The following is a 24,144-nucleotide window of genomic DNA, read 5'->3' on the forward strand; positions in this document are numbered from 1 at the left end:
CATTTCAGAGGGCAATAATATGGAGGAAGCAATAAAACAAATGATTCTTTTATTGTGATAGGTAGAGATGCAGATGATGTCATTTATTACACATATCATAAAATCGGTTCCAGCACATTAAAATAAAAACAAACAACATAAAAAAAAACAAAAAAAAAACAGAAAGAGAACAAAGTCTATCGTTCCATCCCCAGAACTGGCTGATTTATCTGGGAATCACACGTAGGCTTGATACTAAAAACAGGTTTATAATCAGAGTTGAGCAATAATAAGTCAACAAATATGAATATTACAAGAAACCAGATACATTGATAGCCAAGGACGCCGGCAAACAGACAGTGGGAACATAGATACTAACACACTTTACACTTTTGGAAACAGTCCAGGCAATTTTGTGGCTGTCCTAGTCCATATAGGGTCAAGGTTTGCACAAACCCTGACAATAAATTGAATTTACCGACCAAGGATGGGTGGTCCTGGGGTCAAACATCCCTTTAAAGGGAATTTGTAACTATGTTTTTGCTATGGAATCTGAGAGCACCATGATGTAGGGGCTGAGAGCTTGATTCCAGGCATGTTTCCTGTACTAGGTTGTGTTTCATACAATCAGTGTTTCATCAGCAAAATATTATCACTATGGGACTAGGTGTCTCGACCCTTTTGTCCAACCAATCCCGCCCCCAGCACTGTTTAACAGCTGTCAATATACATTGCACACAGCTGCCAATCAGAGGTGTGGGCGGGGTTATTTAGAGTTATACAGAGCTCAGCATTCAGAGCTCTGCAAGATCTACAGCAGAGAAACCTGTGATACACCGTTGGAATCAGGGTCTCTGTCCCTACATCATGCTGTTGTCAGAATACATAGCAAAAATCTGCTGACATATTAAGTCTAATGACCAATGTTTATTAACTATGCTACTGATTTTGTCAAAACCCCTCTATCAATATTTATTAATTTTTCAGTGAAAAGGTGATACATCTTAGATCGCTGGTGGCCTGAAAAATCGTATGGAGGCCATGATGAGACTCTAATATACATCTTTATGGGAGATACAGAAAGCATGGAGTGAGAGCACTCGGCTGTTTTTATATGTCCTGTAAAGGTGACGGACGGTAAGGAGATCAGGGTCATGGAGATACCAGAGGACGGCTAGTGTTCTGACATTTATTACCTACTCTCCATGTGGTTTAATGTAATACTGAGTAAATGAAACAGATGAATTGGGAAGTTATTTTTAAGGGGTTCTCTGCTACTACTACTACTACAATAAATCTTAATGGGCTCCTGAAATTTAAAAAAAAAAATAATACTCACTCTCTGGAGCAGCCATTCCTTCCATTCTGAACAGTACCCTCCTCTATAGGCGGTATTCGAAGGCGTAGTACCTGATTGGCTGCCGTGGTCACATGACACCCTTTCGCCACCAGAGGAAAGATTTTATTTTCTGGCGGGGGACACAGTACGGATTACAGAGAAGCAGTCGTCTCTGGAGGGTGGACATGGATTTTAGTTTTTCTTTGAACGCCAGTGGTTCATTAAGATTTATTGGCGTAGTAGTGAGGAAACCCTTTAAGGACTTTTTTTTTTTTTTTTAAATGTTCACAATATAAAACCTTTTTACTCCTAGTTCTAAAATTCTTTGATGAATCATTTGTTAATATATTTATTTTTGGTCAAAACGTCATCATTCTGCTACACTGCTCAAAATCCCTTGCCTCCATTCACAGTGCCACTGTCCAAAAAGTTTTCCAAAATGTTTCCCCAAGAGCAGGGAATACTATAAAGCAAAGAAATAAGCATTGTTTATCCCTTAAATCCCCTTCTGTTCTGGTGGTCAAGGACGGTCATTCAAATGACCGCTGCAGCCCATCACTGGCCCCAGAGCTCATAAGCCACGTGTGTAAACATCACAATCAAACCAAGTGATTGACTGCAGTGGTCAACTGAATGATGGATGAGACATTATTGATCACCGCAATGGAGTTTATTACCAGAAACATGCTCCTCCTAGAGGGGGCTGCAAACCCCCAAAATGTTATCATTTCCATTTATGGCTGTAAACATTCACTTTAGGAACACCTTCAATTAGGAAAACAATTACAAGTTGATTTTAATTAAAAAAAAAAAAAAAAAAAAGTATTTATTGCTATCCACAGCAAATGCTAAAAATATTAACTTACCTCATTTTCTGGAGAAACAATAAAATATACGGTAATAATAATGAGATAAAACATCTTCCTCTGGTTTTCAGGGACACTAAAGTCACACATGATTGTAAAGTAAATTTTGTATTAATGGCTTTAGTGTTAACCTATTTCTCCGCATTCATCCATTAGGTTACATTCAGACACCCGCGTCTATTTTTCCATCAGTGTAAGACGGACCATTTTTCTTCCACGTGTGATCTGTTTTGCCTCCCTGTTGTATCTAATTTTTTTCTCCCCCATTTATAAAAACTGAAGCAGGTAGACTGTGTGAACTGTTACTTATCCACCGACTCCTCGCAATGGATCATTTAAAAAACAATGGAACGGTATAGGACAAATGAAGTCTTCTTTTTTGAACCCCTTTAATGGATCCCCATAGACTTTGAAGGGTAACCGTACTTTCAAGTAACTATTCAGAATGACCATAAGAGAAAGAAAAAATGGTGGCACTCACCGTCCCATTAAAATATACTTTATTGTTTCACATTAAAACCTGGATGCAGAAGAGTGTGTGGAAAACATGTCAGACGATGTCCGTTTCGTGCCTTCTGTACTTCAACAGGCCCTGTATTGAAAGGGAAATTATGGAGATCTTGCTTGTTTTTTTAGCAAGATCCCCGTCATTTCCCCTTCAGTACAGGACCCGTTGCAGCGCAGGAGGTGCGAAACGGCTGTGAAACAATAAAGGAACTTTTAATGGGACAGTGAGTGCCACCATTGCTTTTTTTTTCTCATGGACATTGATCGATTTGTTTTTTTCTTGGTGGGCACCAGAGATCCCAGGGGTCCGGTGTGATTTGCTTTTCCTTAATCACAATAGACTTTGGCCATAGGTGTGACCATAGTGCCGGTCTCATTTCTTGAACTATTCAGAATTAGCTGTCATGTGTTGTACATGAGGAATAACACCATTTCTGGCCATTATATAACTTGTATCTTGCATGTTTCCCCTCTGCAGGCTTTACATCTCTGAGCTGGTGGGTAGAGGCAAACTGTTGTGATCTCTCCCGTAGACAGTACTGCGCACAGAGAGGGAGTCCTCATCTTCATTCTATTTTTTTTAGCATGCAGAGACAAGCAGCAGCATATAGTAAATTATACAGCAATAGTGATCATTGTGGTTATTTATTAAGCACTGGGGTGAGGTAAAAAACTTGTTAGAAAGTTCACCATCACCATGATCTTTTTTATGTCTCCCTCTGCCTGTTTCCTCTCCCTGCTGCTCACTCTTCCTCCACTCTCTGTAGATTATAATGGGCTTTATACAGAGTGGATGATGAGTTCAGGAGGTAGAGGGAGAGGGAAAAAAAAGTAGATTTCTCTGATAAGACACATTTCAAACTTTATTATACTCTCTTGCACTGTTAATTTATGCAACGTTTTTTGAAAGCCATTTAATGGCTGAGTCTAATAAGCAAAACGGATGAGAATAGCACATGTTCTGAGTCTCACGTATCGGTCACATGGATCCATATTAAAAATACATGTGTGTATGGCTCAATAACATTTTATGGGTCTATGTGCTGCCCTAGATAACAATATTTGTTACTTTACTTGTATAAACCATTTAAACTATCAGGAGATAATCCCAGTAGTACACGGTAGCATATTATTATGTGTACTACATATTGACTTAGCGCTAATCAGTAACTCACCGGCTTCTTGCCTACAATAAGTTTTTCAACCTTCTGAACTTGAGATACATGATCTTCATTAGTCTTGAGTTCACGCTTACGGATGCGCTCATAAATGCCTATCAGCATCTCCCGCGGGATGTCCTCACCATCGTCCACACCTGGAGAGAGTGACAGTTCTCATTACCAAAGGACGAGACATTACAGCTTGTTATTACTGTTGTCTCTGCAAGGTCAAAGCCAAGGACAATGATCATACATATCGTTGTTTTTCAGGGATGGGCAAGCAGGTACTGAATTGACAATTAGCCCAGACACCACAACACGTTTTTCTCTGGATAGTTGGATCACTGAGAAAATGATATCCGCACAGTTACTTGTTCTGCATTCATTACCTGTCATCCCGCACTTCAATGTTTAATTACCCAGAAGTATATGAAGCCCACATTATGCACTGAAGGGGATTCCTTATTATCACAAAGGTGATTTAGCTTTATATACTTCAGAGGATCAGTGGAATATCTGGATGAATGAAACATTTTCATAAAAATATCCCCACTAGTTATATCTCATAAAATATCCCTACTATGTCTCCCATAAAATATTCCTACTAGTTATGTCTCCCATAAAATATCTGTACTAGTTATGTCTCCCATGAAATATCCCAATTAGTTATGTCTCCTATAACATATCCCTACTAGTTATGCGTCCCATAAAATATATCTACTAGTATTAGACAAATACACAAATAGACAAAATGTACATCTATCTATCTATCATTTATAACCTATTATTTGTCTAGCTATTCTCTATCTACTGTCTATCATCTATCATATATATATATATATATATATATATATATATATATATATATATATATATATATATATATATATATATATATATATATTACTATCCAGTGGTATATACTATTGAAAGTTGCTAACTGTTACCTCTTAGATTCTTCACAAAATCCTCCAGCTTCATCTTTCGCTCGGGCTTTACGTTGGGGCTGTACATGTCAGTGTTGAGAAGGATAATTGCAAATGCCAAGATGAAGATGGTGTCTGGATTCCGGAACTGCCTGACGACCCCGGGGTTACAGATGCAATACCTCTGGCTGTAATTAATACAAGATCACACCATCATGTAGAAACCAAGACACTTCCTAAAAGCTAGTAGGTGAGTAGGCCATATTACATGTAGTCATGGCTGGTCCTTCTAGTAGGAGAGTCAGGACATTAGGAGGAGGACTGGTCCCAACATAATTGGTGAGCTTGATATATATGTCCTCAACACTAGGACTGCTAGTGATGGAAAGTATATTAGTCTACTAAGAATTCCACCATCAGAGCAGCTTCCACTGAGAATTAGACCTAGGAGCACATCATGTATTTATCTCATTAGTCAAGTATTCTTCCGTAAGCCCCCGAGCCTCGGGCCATGCATAGATGGATAATTCATGAGGAAGTAAAACTTACAGGAAACATACAGTTCCTGAAAATGATTATTGGCGGCTCTTAAATCTGGAACTTCTTTTGTGCAAAGTCAGGTTCTACAGGATTTACATCTGCTGGGGGCAGAGACCTGGTAACTTTCAGCAGCTCTTATTTGGCTGAGTATAACGGATGGAATTCTGGTATTTTAGTCAATGCTCCTAAAAGGATAACATTTCTAATAATTATGGATGATGCATGTTCTTTCAGAGTGTTAAAGGGTTTGTCTGGTGGTAACTTAATGATCGGAGGGGTCCCGACCGCTGGGACCATCCCCAATTGGCAGAAAGGAGAACTTTCGTCCCCATTAGAAGGAACAGCAGTGCAAATTCCTGATCGTCGCTCCATTTATTCACTATTGGGCTGCCGAGCACTGCGCTTTGTCTTTTTCCAGCAGTCCCAAAGATAATGAATGGAGCAGCTGTTGGGTTTCTGACCTGCCACAGTATTTTGTAACGGGGATAAAAAGTCCTCATTCTGCCGATCCTTGCAGGTCCCAGCAGTCAGATTTTTACTGATCAGTTTGTGATCACCTATCCTATGGATAGGTGATTATTTATTTTCACTGGACAACCCCTTTAAGGTAAATGAGACCTAACTAGGCCAACCTAATATCCAAAATTCACACACTAAAAATCCGTTGATCTCAGTGGGAATAGGCAAAACTCTAAAGGCCCCCTTACATATTAGATAGGTGTCAGCCGGATGATTGTTTATCCGACAGCCATTTCCTCCAAATCACCCATACACAAGAACGCTCGGGTAGGCCAAGCATTCATGGGTTCTCAAGGAGAGAGGTGTTGTCAGAGACAGGGGCTTATCTTGGCACCAAACTGTAGAATCAATGTTGAAATTCAAATGCTTTGATCCTTGGGGGATCCTCTCCCGCATGCCCATAAAATTGTGGCCGATATCAGTGAGCATGGCTGATTTTTGCCTAATGTGTATATGGTCCTTTTGACTCTCCCTTAAAAGGTGATGTGAGAAGAATCGTACATGCTGAACTTAATCGCCCAAGCCTTTGGTTCTCACTTTATTGAAAGATGCCACTAGAGGTATTGATCGATGGCTTACTCCCCACTTTGCCAAAGCAAGTAAGCAAGTGTATAGCGGACATCAAGAGAGACACCTGTTAGACAACCACTCATTTTGCCGACAGCCAATCTGAATGGGCACCTTTATCATGAAGCTAGCCAACCAGCAGTTATAGGCCCTGTCAAAAGGCGAGGTTGGCACTCAAATTATAATTATTAGTGTTAAGTGTCAAACTAGCCAAAATTGCTAGGGAAGCTAATGTTCTAGACCTCAGACTAACAGGTTCCTCTTTTTGCCATTTCTGATTTGTTTCCATTTCTTACCAGCGACCTATAAAATTGAGAACATGATTATTACTGCACTACACAATTTACAGATGGCAGGTTCCGTGTGACGGGTGTATCACATGAATGTAACATTGGCAGCTACTGGTGGGCTAGTTGGGGAGGCATCATATGGTGGTAGAACATCTGGAAGAACATACACTCAGGTTGGCCAACCGGAGTCAAGGCAGCACAGATCACTCCGTCTTGCGGTGATGATTTCACATATGTCCTTATCGGCGGTTTGTGGCTCCATACTAGGAGTTCAGCGCACCGAGCATAAAACAATTTATTCTCCGGTGACTGTTTAGAGTGCAGCTCAGCGCTCTTCTTCATGCGAGAGTAGAGATCAACCCCTGAAATGTATTCATCATCCATGACCTTCAGAGGCAGGCACTTTATTTCCAGGGACAGCTCATCCCTCCCTAGTGTTTTCACACATGCTGTTTAAATTCCAAGCGGCCGAGCCATGACCATCTGACTCTGCTTAAGTCAAACTGCAAGAGCTTAGTGAAGCTTAAATCTTTAACTGTGTGCAGCTCACATATTCTGCATTCCTTGTGTGCGACTCTGCAAACATCGCACCCTACCATATATACCTCATCATGAATATAGCCCGTAGAGCAGAAGGTACAATGAATACTGAATGCGTACCTAAAGGCTTCGATGAGTCGCTCCACTTTCTGGGCTTCTCCTTGGACCCGAATATGAGCTTGGAACTTCCTGAGAGCTTCATCTAACTCCATGGCTGAAAAATCCATCTCATCAACCACGCAGCTGGAAGACAGAAGCACAATCGCATTGTTTAGCCTCCCAGCTGGGAAACGGAACTGTTAGGGAATTGGGTTTTAGGCATAATATTAAAGTATTAGTATTATATGCTATTTTATAATTACCGTAACCAACTATGAGTTCTGGCCAATTGTAAAATTGAAAATCCCATCACACATACAGACGCAATAAAATAAAGAATCTATACAGTATTAATGAACAGTTTGATGGTTGGCCATAGTTCAGATGATGCCTATTTGTAAGTCAGTACTAAACTGGATAAATGGGGATCAAACATTATATGGGGTTCTCCACTTTGGACCAACCCTAGTTGAAGTGAGAGCGCCAATAAATCAGATGTTACTGTGGGGAAACCTGGATATACCGTAAGTGTTTTCTTTTCCTGCAGCGCCTCTACAGGGGAAACAAAACATTACACATCAACCAATCACAAGGAGTATGAAGTCTAATATCATAAAATAAATAGTTTATTAACATATATGCCAAATATAGATAGTACATGCAATGTTACAAAAGGAATGCTTCAGCCGTTCGCAATAACGGCGCGTAGTTCCGGTGCCGCCCCCTGGAAGTTGCATCACTGGAGGCATGGCAACAAGACGCTTAGGATACGGGAGCATGTGAGGGACATTGACGCTGCTCGAGAAGTATTGGACATTAACACTCTTAAGGTCATTCCTAAGCCCTTTCGCCTCAAGCATAATTGCAATGCTTCGGGCTTTATTGCTTGGGGTATTGATCGGGTTCGTGCCGGCATCAGAGGAGGTGACCTCAAGCATGTACTGACTCAACGAGAATGCCGATGGATTGCGGTACTTGGTACCGTAGCCCCGGCAGGTCTCAGTGAGCAATTGAGTTTTAGCTCGTTTCTCTAAGGAAATCATGTTTTCCTTAGCATCCTAGTTTTCTTTTAATGTGTGTGTCTTTTTGTGTTTTGTCTCTTTTACACTAATTGTGTGTTTTTTTCTAGTTTTTAGTTATTATGTATGTTATGGATTGGATTTTTGGAGAGATAAATCTACATTGCGGGCCTTGCATGATCTTTCGATTAGGAGAAAAAACATCCTATCTCACAAGACGACTGTATATTTAACTAACTCACTTGTACCATATATTGTATTCATCATGTTCTGTATATTATTATGATATGGAACTTTTTGTCTTTTATATATTTGTTTATATATATATGACATTATAATCTGTTATGTATGCACTATTATAAAATTTCACTTTGTATGGTATTGTGTATATTTGTCATATATTGTATTTGTGCATTATCATATATTTCACTTTCACATTATGGGTATAAGGTCATTTATGGTGAATCCTTTTCTTATGTTGTATATATATTTTTTTTATTAATTTATACACTAATGACATAACACGGTTCTTTCATATTTGTTTGGGGCGCTTTTTCCATTCACACTATAAAGTCTATTGCGTTATATTCTGGGTGGGTACTCCTGTGCTTCATGAGCTGTTTCGCTTGTGTGCTTACTTCCGGACGCTCCTTACACGGAGCATTGCTGGGGGCGGTGGGCACTGACGTGGCGGGTCAGTGATGTCGTTGTACTGAGCTGGCTCGCAGCGTCCTGTTGCCATGCCTCCGGTGATGCAACTTCCGGGGGGCATAGGATTCTTCACAAGTCTGCAGTCACATAGAGAAATTGCAAACTTGTATCCTAAGGTTGGACAATCCCTTTAAGTCAAACAATACAGCGTTTTTTGGGGGGGCTTTTTCAGCTACAATTGCACAGAACATTATCCCATATTATGCTGCCAGAACAACTTTTGGTCTAAGGCTAAAAATTAATGTTAATTGTCCTCACCATGAGCCCGGGGAGTTCACACACAGTGCAATATGGTCCCTGAAATGTATGGAGGTAATTTAAAGTGACACTTCAAACACTAATACACAAGCAATGCCAAGTGCAAGGCCTGAAAGTCTCTGCATTCTGCACCATCTGTGTGGGCCCAGCACTAGGCATCACACGCTTCATTTTTTTTTTCCAAATACTGTTCCTGAAAAGTATAAATCATTCTTGCTCCACTTAAATTTAGTGCTTTATAAGGAGTAGTAGCTATTAACAGGTTTTATTTCCCATATTTATAATCCAGTGGGGCACTTCATAATATTATAGTGGAAGTAAGCCATAAAGTGTTTTTTATGTATGTGCCCTTTTTTTACAAACAGGAAAAAGATGGGCACTAATTACAAGGCATTGATCTGTTACCCGGCACTGAGCAGTGATCAATTTTCCTCTGCGTTGTTGGTAATACACACAATGAACAGTTAATTCTTCCCGAAGCAGTAAAGTAAATTGTAGTGAAACCATTTAAATGGAATGTGCCATAAGAAAATGATCTGGTGTTTAAATCGGGTTTTTCTGCTAAATGTATCTTTTTTCACATTTAACTTTTTTTCATTCAAGTCTCTATTTAAAAAAAATACAGAAAAAATCCTAAATCTAGCAAATTTCACACTGGCTAATATTACACACCTATATCCTGCTCTTCCTATGCACACGCTGCAAGATCCAGACTCAGATCCTATTGAATTGCATTGAATTAAGTAATGAGCATGCTCTAATCTGGGATAAGGTCATTGTAAAGGAAGGGGGAGGAGGGAAGCTTTGACATAAAATTTGGTGGCAGAAATTATTGGATATGATTATCAGACACAATCATCTTAAGAGATGGAGCGGTGAGAGAATTGTCTGCAGCTAAATCTGCAGCAAATATACCACATAAGAATATACCCTAATTATTATGGTTCAGTTATGTATATAGAAATGAGCATGTGAGGCCCCTTCACACGTCCGTACAGCGGTGTCATCAGTGTGTTGGAACTTGTTGTCATCAGTGAGCCATCAATGTGCCTTCAGTGTGTCATCAGCATGCCAGTGAGTCATCTGTGTGCCATCTGTGTGCCAGTGTTCCAACAGTATCCCATCAGTGAGCCATCAGTGTGCCATCAGTGAGCCATCAGTGAGCCTTCAGTATGCCAGTGTTTCATGAGTGTGCCATCAGTATACCGGTGTCCCATCAGTATGCCATCAGCGTGTCATCAGCGTGTCATCAGTGTGCCATCAGTGTGCCAGTGTTCCATCAGTGTGCCTTCAGTATACCGGTGTTCCATCAGTGTGCCATCAGTATACCAGTGTCCTATCAGTATGCCATCAGTGTGACATCAGTATGCCATCAATGTGTCTTCAGTGTGCCATCAGTAAGCCAGTAGTGTGCCATCAGTGTGTCAGTGTGCCATCAGTGTGTTATCTTTGTATCATCAGTGTATCAGCAGTGTGACATTAGTGTGTCAGTGTGCCATTAGAGTGTCATCAGTGTGTCATCAGTGTATAAGCAGCGAGCCATCAGTGTGCCATCAGTGAGCCATTATTGTGTCATCACTGTGTCATCAGTGTACCAGCAGTGTGACATTAGAGTGTCATCAGTGTGTCAGTGTATCAGCAGTGTGACATTAGTGTCATCAGTGTGTCAGTGTATCAGCAGTGTGACACTAGTGTCAGTGTGCCATCAGTGTGTCATCAGTGAGCCATTAGTGTGTCATCAGTGTGTCATCTTTGTATCATCAGTGTGTCATCAGTGTATCATCAGTGTATCATTAATCTGTCAGTGTATCATCAGTTTTCAGTCAGTGTGCCATCCATTTTTTCCAGTATTTCGTAAGAAAAATCAATTTCAAAGCTTCTCCTTGCAATGTTAAACACGTACAGCACACGGACGGCACACAGATCCCATTGACTTGTATTGTCTCTTGTCTTCCGTGCTGCTGGTAAAAAACAGACATGTCTCCTTGTGGTTTGAATGGACACGCGGACATGTGAGGAGCACCATAGATTATAATGGATACATGTGCCATCATTGAAAAAAACAGATGCCACACATACTGCGAACGCGGCGGGCATGTGACGGAGGCCTTAGTGTACCAGGCATATTTTCTTTATCTCTAAAGAGGCCGCCAACTTCAGCTCTATATTTTTACTGCTGTTTTGGGGACATGATTTTGTGGTACTGAGTAATATATAATATTACAGATCCTCTGACTCTTGAACATTTAGCCTTCCTCACAGAATACACAACTGTTCTGTCCACAACATGGCTGCTGATGGAGGAGCATGGGATCAGATCAACCTCCTCCAACTGAGAAACACCTCACACGGGAAAGCTGCTATTGAGGGCGGATGATGTAGAAGCCTGGTCACATGATCCTCCACCAGCGGCCATATTGTGGAGACGAAAGCTGTGTTGTCTGTGAGAAGGCTAAATGTGCAAGTGCAGGGGACTGAGCTGTGATACTTGTACCGGCCCGTCCCTGGTTACGAACTAGATAGGTTCCGTAGGCTTGTTTGAGGCCTGAATCTTTATGAAAGTTGGAATATGGTTGGCAAAAAAAACCCAACAACTATTGTTCACCTCTGACCTCTCTGCTTGCCGTTCTGGTCTCTTCTTTCCTCCAAAATTCACTGCATCACCGGTCCGATTCAATACAGGCCTGAACTTCCAGCCGCGTCCAGGTCTCGGAGGTCACTGTGTCTTATAAGGTTGGTGTCAAGATGTGCGCTGCAACCTTCTGATGCTCAGTTACCTCCGAGGCCTGGACACCGCCTAAATGAAGAGGCCAGAGATGCGTTGTGCAATGGCGGAAAGAAGAGGAGCAGATGGCAGACAGCAAGCGGCTGGTGAGGTGAATATTTTATTTATGACCAATATTCACCTCAGCGCTCACATCTCCGGCCTCTGCAGCATCTGAGGAACGCAGGGGCCATTTCCCACAATCCGGCCAGCTTCAGAGCAGCCCTTACAAGCTCTCTTAAGATAAGAAAGAAAAAAAAAAAAAGCTTATACGCACTGCACTCCTTGCGATAGCCTGCAGCGTTGGCCGGTAACGTAGGCAACAAGCAGTGAGCAAAAAAAATTTAATTCCTCCATTCTTGATAGCGGAGAATATTTTTTAATAAAAGGTAACTTGCAAGTTTGATTGTACAAACATTTTGAAATTTTATCTATTAAAGAGAATCTGTTGACAGGTTTTTGCTATTCTATAATTCTACGCACTATTCATCCTGATCTGTCTGATTCATGAGCGGAGCGCCTGTTCCATCAAATTACTGAAATTTAAAGGGCACATTGCATTTTTTACCCCATATTAGCCTATATGCCAATCAAAGCTTGAGACATTAAACAGAGTCTGTGATGGGTGTCTAACGTGGAGTCTGTCACCCACAGGCTATAACGGCTTCCGCTCTAGCCACTTCTCATTTTTGCTCTTTTGGTTTTTTTCCTTCCCTTCTTCCAAGACTCATCACTTTTTTTTTTATTGTTACGCCGACATCTGCATCGACGCTTGGAAACGCTGACTGGGTGCGGATCTTCAAAGTATATTTTCTCTGAAACGATGGAGAATTTTTGGGAATAATATACCTGCGGATTCATTCTGGAAATGGCATGGGCACCATGAAATATCCTGACAGGTCCCTCTAATGCATTTTGTGCGGTAAAATTGACCCGGCAAAACGATTTTCCAGGTAAGTACAGTTACGGGGATACCAAACTTGTAAAGGTTTGATTTAAGTGTTGGGAAAAAAATGCAGACGTTTGTAAAAAAAAAAAAAAATATATATATATATATATATAAATAAATTTAAAAAAAATAATATGTTTTTGTGTCGCCATCTTTGGAGACATTTTGATAACTTTCTGTTACATTTTTGGAGGAGGCACTGATAGGCTACAGAAATGGCTCAGCTCTGCAATCATGCCACCAAAACTAACACTTATTTTAATCCTAAATCTCTATTTATTTAATGGCATAATCTAATCTCTTTTCTAATATACTTTGATTAAAAAGTCCCTTCCTTCCCTCACTTCATTAACTTCTTTATTTTTTTCCAATACTTCCTCTGTGATGACGCTACATTTGAGAATCCCAGTGCATGCTGGGATAGTTAAAAGAGACTCCACTGGGGGCAGAAGCTATGTACGCTGCAGCACCCTCTGCCCCCACCTTGAAATGAAGCGTCATCAGTGACATCCTTTTCAGGGGCTGGGCTAGTCCCTGCTCTATTGATCATTTTAACGCAAACGCACAGTGCACTCTCTTGCCGGCTCTAATAAGAAGTGACAAGGCAGCAAGAGAGCGCACTGTCAATGCGCATTGTAAGGAGAGAAGGAGTGAGCAATGACCGCAAGTGATGTCACTTGTGGAGACGAGGCTAGTCTCTACTCACCATTTTTTCTCCTAACCACATGCAATGAAAGTGTGCTCTGTTGCTGTCTTGTCACTTCTCATTAGAGCCGTCGAAAGAGTGCACTGCCACTGTGCGCTGAGAAGAACAATACACAGTGACATGATCCTATTGAGCATCCATCAGAACTATCAATTGAACCAAGCTCCAATCTTTGCTGTTATATTAAAGCCAGCTATTACACAACCTGCATCCGTCATGTGTGGAGCGGGCTCAGCTTCTAAAAAAATCTGTGATAGACCACCCCTGCTACCATGTGTACTGATGTCTTCTTATATAGGACCCCATCAGGCACAAAGTCTTATTTGTGGCTGCCACTTTGCCACCTGCTGTGGCTACACAGTGACCCATTTAGTGCAGCATATAACCTGAAATGCAGCATCAAGCCTGTTATAGGTCCTAACATATAGGTCCATACATCTGGTATGATACAAGTTTTAATGTATGGAACATTACTTCTAGATTAAATAGTTTTGTTCCCTCTGTTAAATACAATATGCCCTCCTGTACCCTGGTTAGAGATTGCAGTGACAAATAACATGGAGACAATGTTCCTGGATGGAATCCAAAGACTCTGAGAAGTGACATGGAGAACATCCGTCTGATGGCTTTCATGTTGATGAACTCAATAAAGAGGTTAGTTGGTACTTTTATTCAGCTGCATCAATTCAATCCATGAAGGCTTAGAGGGCATCACAAGACCCTAGAGTCAAGTCTGCACTAGCGGCCATTTACATATCAAATCAGGTATAAGTAGCCGTAAATCTCCCATAAAATGCATGGAATTAGACTGCACCCCCAAAACAAGCAAGAAATGGGGTAGTGAGTTAAAAGTATGTGTGCCATGGTGCGGACAAGAGCCATTTACTCAATGCTTTAACAGAGAGAATCGTTAATATAGTCCTGAACTTATGAATAAATGAACTATACCATTGACTGACAGTACACACAGAGTGGGGCAATACTTTAGAAACCAGTTTGGGATCAGACGTCACAATGTGTCTTATACTTGAAAGGATTATCTGGACTTAGGGCGCCGTATATATCATACCGAGATTGGACCACAATGCTCGGACTGGCCGGCGGCTCTCCCGACCCAAACGCAACAGCTGCATAGAAATATATGAAGATATCACGCCGCCAGCCAGTCCAAGCATAGTAGTCCAATCTCGGTTCGATTTATATGGGTCTCTGACTGCGCCCTTAGGTTTAGGCCATCAATACTAGATTGGTGAATCTTAAGCCCAGCATACACCTCAGACGGCTGTCTGCAGAAACATCTGTTAGTCCGTGAGATACCTGGGCCATCTCTCCCATACACAAGGGCACTCGTTCTGTCTACGTCACCTTTCGCTTTTTCAGGGAGAACAAAAGGATTGCCAGACCAAGATCAGACATGCTGTATCCTAAACTCCCGACAATCATCTGTCTGGGGACCCCATACACATTAGACTGTTGGCAAAACCCATCTATATCAGTCACTTTGGCCAAAATTAATCTATTTTGTATGGTGGGGCTTGACTCTCAGTCCCCTGGACAGTCATCTTTTTCAGGAAGCTGCAGTGATCCAGTGAGCACTGGTCCAGCATCCAGTCTGGTCCTCTGTAGCAGCCGGTCTTCACTCCTATTGCTGACAACATTCTGGGCACCACTGGAACTTACTAAGCCGTGCAATGCCATAGTATCGCATGGCCTAGTAAGCACTAGAAGATCCTAGTGAAGACCGGCTGCAACAGACAACCGGAGGATCGGAGAGTGTCTGCACTTTGGCTCCACAATACAGCTCTATATAACACTCTAAATCTATAAAGCACGATAACCATGCAAGTCATATATCTTTGTGGTGCTATGAATTAGTGTAAGCCGGCAAATATTTCAATCAATAATGAGATATGGTAACTGCTACTGAATGGCCTCTAGTTTCCTTATAAACAGTGCTGACCTCCAGTTCACCGCTCCCTGATCATACCATAGGTTGTACCAACCGTCCAACATACACACGACGTGTGTCAGGGAGGAACACTACTCACATTGATGACATAGCCAATGTGGGCACAGATGGCCAAGTTCAGAGAAGGCACTGATGGAAATGAACTTTGGAGCATTTTTTCTTCTCTCCTCGAAATCACCAAAGTGAGAGCAATCTCATCCACAAAAGCACAAAATGGGCAATTTTACTAAAATTGTCTACAAACAAATCAATCACAGCGGAGCTTACATTTCGTAAACCGCTCTTTTAGAATGAAAGACAGTTTTACCCTAGGACAGTTTTGGCAACAACTTTACAGATGTCACCGACCACCTCGGATCCCACATAAAAAGGCAGAAAGCAATTATTATTCAACTTAATATTTACAAAAATGAAAAAAGAAAAACTTAAGTTCTACTCACTCGAGGACGTCTCTGTTGAACTGTTTCTGTCTGTTGCCCAGAAACTCTCCAATCATTTGGCGGCTGAGTCCCTTTCTCTGTAAGAGAAAATGAGCCACTCCAACTGGGGTGTCAGGTACAAAGCCCCGCTCAATGAGATACTGGATCCCCTTTTCAGGTTTCCTACAGAAACAGAAAAAGTCATAAAATCAACAGAGATACATTGAAACTGGACTAACAGAATCAGGACTACATGGTAGATCAATTTTCTTCGTAACCTGTAAATAAAATTGTACAACCTGTAGATTTACTACAGTATGTTCATACTGCATTGTTGAAATGCAACAGTGGTTCCGTCAGGACTTCCATCTGAAGCTCTGAACAAAAAGATTCAGGCGCAACTACCAGGGCCATTGACTGTAAAGTCAGTTTGTCGGCACAGAATGACTGTTGAAACCAAGTTGGGGTTTTCGATGTACCCTTGGCATAGCCAAATAGTTCATTGCACCTTCTCACCTACTTGTTTTCCATCTATTTCCGCCCTTCTCTGGCTCTATAAAGCCAGATATGTCAATCAAAATAGTCGAGGAGGAAGGGAAAAGGGTGAATATAGGGGAGGAGGAAGGGAAAGGGGTGAAAATAGGGGAGGAGAAAGGGAAAGGAGTGAAAATAGGGGAGGAGAAAGGGAGAGGAGTGAAAATAGGGGAGGAGAAAGGGAGAGGAGTGAAAATAGGGGAGGAGAAAGGGAGAGGTAATAATAGGGGAGGAGAAATGGAGAGGGGTGAAAATAGGGTTGGAGGAGAGAGATGGGGTGAAAAGAGAGGGAAAATAAGTAGGTGGAAAGATGCACTGAAATGTTTGGCCACACCAAGGGTGCACCTGTGCTTGGTTTGAACAGCCATCCTTTACTTCACAGACTCCAATTAATGATAAAGAGGGAGTTAGTTTGTGCTTTGTCAAATCTCATTTTAGACATTTGTTTGCTTGTTTTCTTACTTTGAAAAGGGCACTAGTCTGGAGCTGAAACGCGTTGGTGTAATAAAAACCTTCATTTTATATCATGGAAGGTTCGTCATTTCTGTACCAAGATCTCTCCGCTAAAGTGAATTGCTATCTGGAAGAACTTTTTCTCCAGTCATGGGGCGACAGCTGTGGATTCCAAGCCTCTTGTAGGTGTTGTGTCCCAACACTACCACCCAAGGTGAGCACCACCATTACTCTCATGGTATTGCCCTATTGTGCACTTATGTCCCAATCAAACCCCATTTTAGGTAGCGTCTTTGCTCTGCACTTTCCAGTAATTAGAGCAGGCAACGACCAAACGAAGTGCCTTGAACACGTTACTTCTTTTAACCTTTTCACGGTTAAAAGAATCAATAAATGACTGATCATGTGCACAGCAATGTGTTTCGGACATTGCTGTGCACGATGCTCTTTTTTTTCCGACTCTTAAACAGGTGGACTCCAGTGCACATACACTTCGAGGGAATTTTCCTGCTGCCAGACACCTCTGTTGGTGTTGTATCGTCCGCCAAAACAAATGGTCGGACAAGCCGTAAATCATCACAACTGAAAAAACTTTTTTTGAGGGTAATTAATGAGTGGAACAGGCTGCCACGAGAGGTGGCGAGTTCTCCTTCGATGGAAGTCTTCAAATAGAGGCTGGACAGACATCTGTCTGAGATGGTTTAGTGACTCCAATATTGAGCAGGGGATTGGACATAATGACCCTGGAGGTCCCTTCCAAATCTACCATTCTATGATCCTCCTTTTCTCTGTCATAAGGGAGGAGTCATGACACCCTGATACACATTACAGCCATTCTAATCAAAATAAGCAGGTTCAACCTTTCTCCAGTGTGTTTGGGCCCTGTTGGCGGCTCTTTTGATTGACATTTTAGGAACTCAGAAAAGGCTTTTCCATTCTTTACAAAGTTAAAGTCTGGATGTACTGATGACAGATTAGTGCACACTAACACTGCACATTCTCACTTTACTCTTTACAGTCCCTCTAATTACTGACATTTTCTGGATTGTTTCTTTCAACCAAGCAACATAAGTAAAATTGCATCTCCAGATGCTAAAACAATTGATTTCCAAGACAAGGTGACCTACAAACATCCACGCACCAACGCTGAAAACAATTTTACCAGTGAGGATGACTAACTGGAGATTAAAGGCTTTTGTTTTCAGATAAGAAGGCTTCAAGCCCAAAAGGCTTCTGCGAAGCACAGGAAATATGGAGAAATCTGTTCTATAGGAGGATGTGATGCCTTTCATTCAATGACAAAAATACTGTAGAATAACCAGTACTGACATTTTAGGGCCCTATTCATTGCAGTTGCACCTTTTTTTCTGTCTAGTCTCTTGTTCTTCCATTGACGTCTTATTCTTCCTTCAATTTGCACCACGTTTTAAAGCCTATTTTATACAGTATATTCACTAGTCTGTGAGAGTGTTTTTTATTTTCCATACGTCTTTGGCTAATTCATCAATTGTTTAAAAATCACAAAATTTGGAGCAAATGTACCCCAAGACATTTTCCATAAAAAAAAAAAAAAGTACATGCAATTCCATGCTTTACCACATGGTGCGCTGTTAAATGAAGTTACGTTCATATACAATAGAGATTAAAAATTTTTTAGCGCAATAAATTGCATTTCTGCAAATGATACAAAAAAAAAAAAAAATCGCTTAGTAATATTTCTGGGGCATTTTTTGATGCGGTGTAAAAAACTGTAGTTAATTAAAGGTTGTGTGCGCGCGGAGTCATATTAAGGCCGACGCAGCCGCCGAGTTTTTCCACTTCGGTGGCTTCATCGGAGGCTTTACTAGCGGAGTGACAGTCATTTTTACATTGCTGTGCACTATGTGCATTTTATGAGATGGTTCTGCGGCGCTTCTTCAGGTGGATTCCGAGAGGAACACACCTGAAAAAGACATCGCGTGCACATACCCTTTCGTTCCTGGGACTAGTCTGACCTCTCGTACACGGCTCACTTCTGCCAAAACAACATTCTATCTAATACTATATCTCACTGCTCTGAAAAACAAACTCAATAAGTCTTTATAAGATGGGCCGTCTTGGCATATGACAGGGTGGAGTAGACATTTCTTCAATTTTGCTAATTTGCTGTTTTTGACTCATCACAAAGACTTTTCTGTGGCGAGAGAAGCTCCTAAGTGACAGCGCGAAATGTGCATGAAAATGATATGTTCTGAGAGAGAGGATGGGTCGATGGGAGCCTGAAGTGACCGCGAAAGTAGCTGCGGGAGAATGTGACAGGAGCAGATGGTGAAGATCCTCTGTAAGCCGCCTGCCGTGCTGAGGCCTAATTGATGTTGTCATCTTCAGGTAAGGCAGCTTCAGCTTAGGAGAGTCGTGAAACAGCCGCATATGTGCACAGCGACAACTTGTATCAGTTTATGGGCTTGTGCACACGCTGCAGATTTGGTGCGTTTTTGCAAAGCAGATTTGCTAGCAAAATCTGAAGCAATCATGATGCCAGCAAAGTGATTGAGAAACCTGACGTGTCATGCACATGTTACCTTATCTGTGACTTGCAGAATTGGTGCTGCATGTCAATTCTCTGTGCGTTTTTTACCATTAACTTCACTCAAATCAGTCAAAAAAGCAGGGTAAAACGCACCATAATGTGCACCATAGATGTGCAAAAAGACACCATAATGTGAAAAGCGCACCATAAATGCAGCAAAAGCGCACCATAATGTTCAAAAACGTACCGTAAATGCAGAAAAAACACACCATAATGTGAAAAGCACACCATAAATGTAGCAAAAACGCACCCTAATGTACCGTAAATGCAGCAAAAACACACCATAGTCTGAAAAAGCGCACCATAAATGTGGCAAAAAGGCACCATAAATGCGGCAAATACACACCATAAAGTGCAAAAAGGCACCATAAATGCGGCAAAAACACACCATAAAGTGCAAAAATGCACCATAAATGCGGCAAAAACACATCATAATGTGCAAAAGTACACTGTAATGTGGCAAAAACACACCATAATGTGCAAAAATGCACCATGAATGAGGCAAAACACACCATAATGTGCAAAAGTGCACTGTAATGTGGCAAAAACACACCATAATGTGCAAAAATGCACCATGAATGCGGCAAAAACACACCATAATGTGCAAAAATGCACCACAAATGCGGCAAAAACACACCATAATGTGCAAAAGTGCACTGTAATGTGGCAAAAACACACCATAATGTGCAAAAAGGCACCATAAATGCGGCAAAAACACACCATAAAGTGCAAAAATGCACCATAAATGCGGCAAAAACACATCATAATGTGCAAAAGTGCACTGTAATCTGGCAAAAACACACCATAATGTGCAAAAATGCACCATGAATGCAGCAAAAAGGAACCATAAATGCGGCAAAAACGCACCATAAAGTTCAAAAATGCACCATAAATGCGGCAAAAACACACCATAATGTGCAAAAAGGCACCATAAATGCGGCAAAAACACATCATAATGTGCAAAAATGCACCACAAATGCGGCAAAAACACACCATAATGTGCAAAAGTGCACTGTAATGTGGCAAAAACACACCATAATGTGCAAAAATGCACCATGAATGCGGCAAAACACACCATAATGTGCAAAAGTGCACTGTAATGTGGCAAAAACACACCATAATGTGCAAAAGTGCACTGTAATGTGGCAAAAACACACCATAATGTGCAAAAATGCACCATGAATGCGGCAAAAACACACCATAATGTGCAAAAATGCACCACAAATGCGGCAAAAACACACCATAATGTGCAAAAGTGCACTGTAATGTGGCAAAAACACACCATAATGTGCAAAAAGGCACCATAAATGCGGCAAAAACACACCATAATGTGCAAAAGTGCACTGTAATGTGGCAAAAACACACCATAATGTGCAAAAAGGCACCATAAATGCGGCAAAAACACCATAATGTGCAAAAATGCACCATAAATGCGGCAAAAACACATCATAATGTGCAAAAGTGCACTGTAATGTGGCAAAAACACACCATAATGTGCAAAAATGCACCATGAATGCGGCAAAAACACATCATAATGTGCAAAAATGCACCATGAATGTGGCAAAAACACACCATAATGTGCAAAAGTGCATCATAAATGCGGCAAAAACACACCATAATGTGCAAAAGTGCACTGTAATGTGGCAAAAACACACCATAAAGTGCAAAAACGCACCATAAATGCGGCAAAAATGCACCATAAATGCGGCAAAAATGCACTGTAATGTGGCAAAAAAACCCAAAAAAAGCGCTTTTCCTGCCAAGAGCTGCAGAATTGGAGCAGACACTTTTGCATCCATTTACTCAACGTGTGCGCAGAGCCATACTTGAATCTTACGTCTATCACTTTCTTGAAGATCCTGGCATTTGCCGTGCCACGAAGTACCGGACATAATCCCCAATTGTATTACCCAACAATCTATATAATCATTGGGAAAAAATTTGACGTAAAAATGTGCGTTATCAAAATGGGACAAAATACATGGGGTCTCCTAACCCTTTAACAACCCACCTAATTGTGTTTTTAAAACAATGTGGACCTTTGGTAGACATTTTTATTTTTACGTAAAAGTATGTATTTTGGGATCAAATCCTTTTTGCTATTGGGTTTTGTTAACCATTTTGCACCATTTGGATTTTGCAGATTCTTTACTTACTTGCATGTTGCTGCCTGTCGAATGAGTTAACTGAGGATCCATCAGTGAGTTCCTTTTGACAGGAGAGTTTGTAGCTCTTGCATCAGTCTTTTTCTGAGCTTCTCTCAGCTGGTTATAGACCACACAAGAGCGAACATATCATTGATAGAACCTGTGCAGTTGTACAGGGGCCCAAGAGGTAAGGGGCAGACGTTTTCACATCCAAAGCAGGTGGAATTGTGCATTAGGCTGGGGTCAGACTTGCGAGAAACACGAGTCTTGCACCTCAATACCCGGCACTCGGGGCCGAAGCATTTAGCTGCACAGAAATACATGGAGCCACACACTTTGGTCCCGAGAGGCGGCGGCAGTGCCGGATATTGAGGTGCAAGACTCGTGAGTTTCTTGCAAGTCGGACCCAGGCCTAATAATGAAGCTACAGAAGGCAATCAGTGCAAATTTTTTATTTAAACCCAATTGACAAAATGGTTGTTAGTTAAAAATACATGCATTTAGGTAAAAAGAAAAAACCCTGAAGCTGTCCATAAAGCGAATCCATCAGCAGCAAATTTTTGCAATTTAACATGACAGCAGCATTATGCAGGGCACGAGAGCCTGATTCCAGGGTTGTGTCACTTATTAGGCTGTGTGTTGTAGTTTCAATACAATTAATGTTTTATCAACAGGACATTATCACTGCTGGACTAGGACTCACATGCACAGCAGTCAGGCTAATTTGTGTAACCCCGCCCCCACCACTGATTGGAAGCTGGCTGAAAATGCACAGTGTTCACAGGAAGCTGTCAATCTGGCGTGTAGGCGGGGTTCTACACAGCCCAGAAGTCTTAACTCTGCTACATCTATATCAGACAAAACAGAGATTCTATCAAAACTACACCAAGCAGCTAAGTAAGTGATACATCACTGGAATCAGGGTGTCAGCCCCTAAATTATCCTGCACTCAGATTATATAGCAAATACCTGCTGAAAAATTCCCTTTAACTTTTAAGGACTTGGCAATTTTTTTTATCCATTTCAAGAGTCAAAGCTTTTTGGATCTGGCTATATGAGGGCGAAAATAGAAGTTCTGACATTTTTTTTACTGTGTTTTATGGCATTCATCGTGTAATTAAACAACATGCTAATTCATCATTAACATCCATTACCGACACAACCATACCAATTATGTATACCTATTTTTATTTTTTTACATAATAAACTATTTTTAAGTGGGCAGAACATGTATTCTGTGTTCTTTTTCATTTCTTCCTTTATTGCTCATTCCTCTATTACCTTTTATAAGCTTGATCACTCATATAATACCTTGCACCACTACTGTATTGCAGTGTATTACGCCTCAGCCAGGGTCTGATAGGTGTATTAAGATGGCAGACCTGGGTAACCTCTATTAGGCTCCTGGCTACCATGTCAAACCATTAACCCCGACAACTGAGCTACCGGAGGCCAGTAGGGTGACTACCTACATAAAAGTGGTCCTTACTGCTGAAATAAGTTGCCTGACAGCCCCTGCAAGATCATCAAGATGAAAATATATGTCATGAAGCAATACATACATTTTCGTTAGGTAGTAAATTTCAAAGCCGGAGAAGAAGCATTGTTTCTGGCGAAACACCTGCATGCAGCTGCGCCATGCTGTTAGCGAAACTCAGGAAGAAATGAATGGGAGTTATGGGGACGACAGAGAACAACAAACTACACATTTTCTACGAGTCGGGAGGCATGTCAAATGGCGTAGGTCGCTTTCTTACACTGTTTTTGTAACTCCCATACGTTTCTATAGGAGGTGCGAAAACAGCATAGCTTGGTCATCATAGCCAGGACCTAGAAGCAGTGATTCCTATCATGGCCATGAAAGGACAACATAGGATTAACCCCTTATTGGGGCCATTATTTTGTCCATCGGAGGCTAAAAAACTTTCGCATTGGGTCGGAATATATCCTATACTATAATTTTACTTGATGGTATTCTCTCTCATTCTGATACTTTCTACGGTTCCATGTCCACTATGCTTCCTTGTATCCAAGGTGGCGAAACGTGTTGTATGCTCCAAATATGAAGAAGTCCCTTCACAAAAGCACCCGCAGCGTCTACAATGGATGCTCAGCGCACGGGATTGTTCACAAAGCCTTTCCTACGAATGTTCATACAAACACTGAGTTACTATGGCTCTCAAATATGAGCACACAAGGAAAGCAGCAGATATGTGATGTGATGAGAGTTCTCCATTGTCCACTGTTCTATAACTTGTATCTAGTAGAAAGTTGACAATTTTTGTTGCCCAATGAAATAATAAAAAAAAAATCA

At 41.2% G+C, this 24,144-nt stretch overlaps 1 protein-coding gene across 8 annotated transcripts in view; it reads right to left on the minus strand.

Annotated features, from left to right (window-relative positions):
• The window catches only part of IQSEC1 (IQ motif and Sec7 domain ArfGEF 1), an 893,482-nt gene that overhangs the window by 37,990 nt on the left and 831,348 nt on the right, over positions 1-24,144 (minus strand). For all 8 annotated transcript variants that reach the window (XM_073574276.1, XM_073574280.1, XM_073574277.1 and 5 more), the window contains 4 exons: positions 16,149-16,310; positions 7,354-7,476; positions 4,799-4,965; positions 3,867-4,006 (listed from right to left, as the gene is read on the minus strand). In XM_073574276.1, coding sequence (XP_073430377.1) covers positions 3,867-4,006; positions 4,799-4,965; positions 7,354-7,476; positions 16,149-16,310 — 592 coding nt within the window. The remainder of the gene's footprint in view (positions 1-3,866; positions 4,007-4,798; positions 4,966-7,353; positions 7,477-16,148; positions 16,311-24,144) is intronic.

This window comes from Dendrobates tinctorius, unplaced genomic scaffold (assembly GCF_039654945.1).
Source record: "Dendrobates tinctorius isolate UK_male_01 unplaced genomic scaffold, ASM3965494v1 ptg000038l, whole genome shotgun sequence".
NCBI classification, from domain to species: Eukaryota; Metazoa; Chordata; class Amphibia; order Anura; family Dendrobatidae; genus Dendrobates; species Dendrobates tinctorius.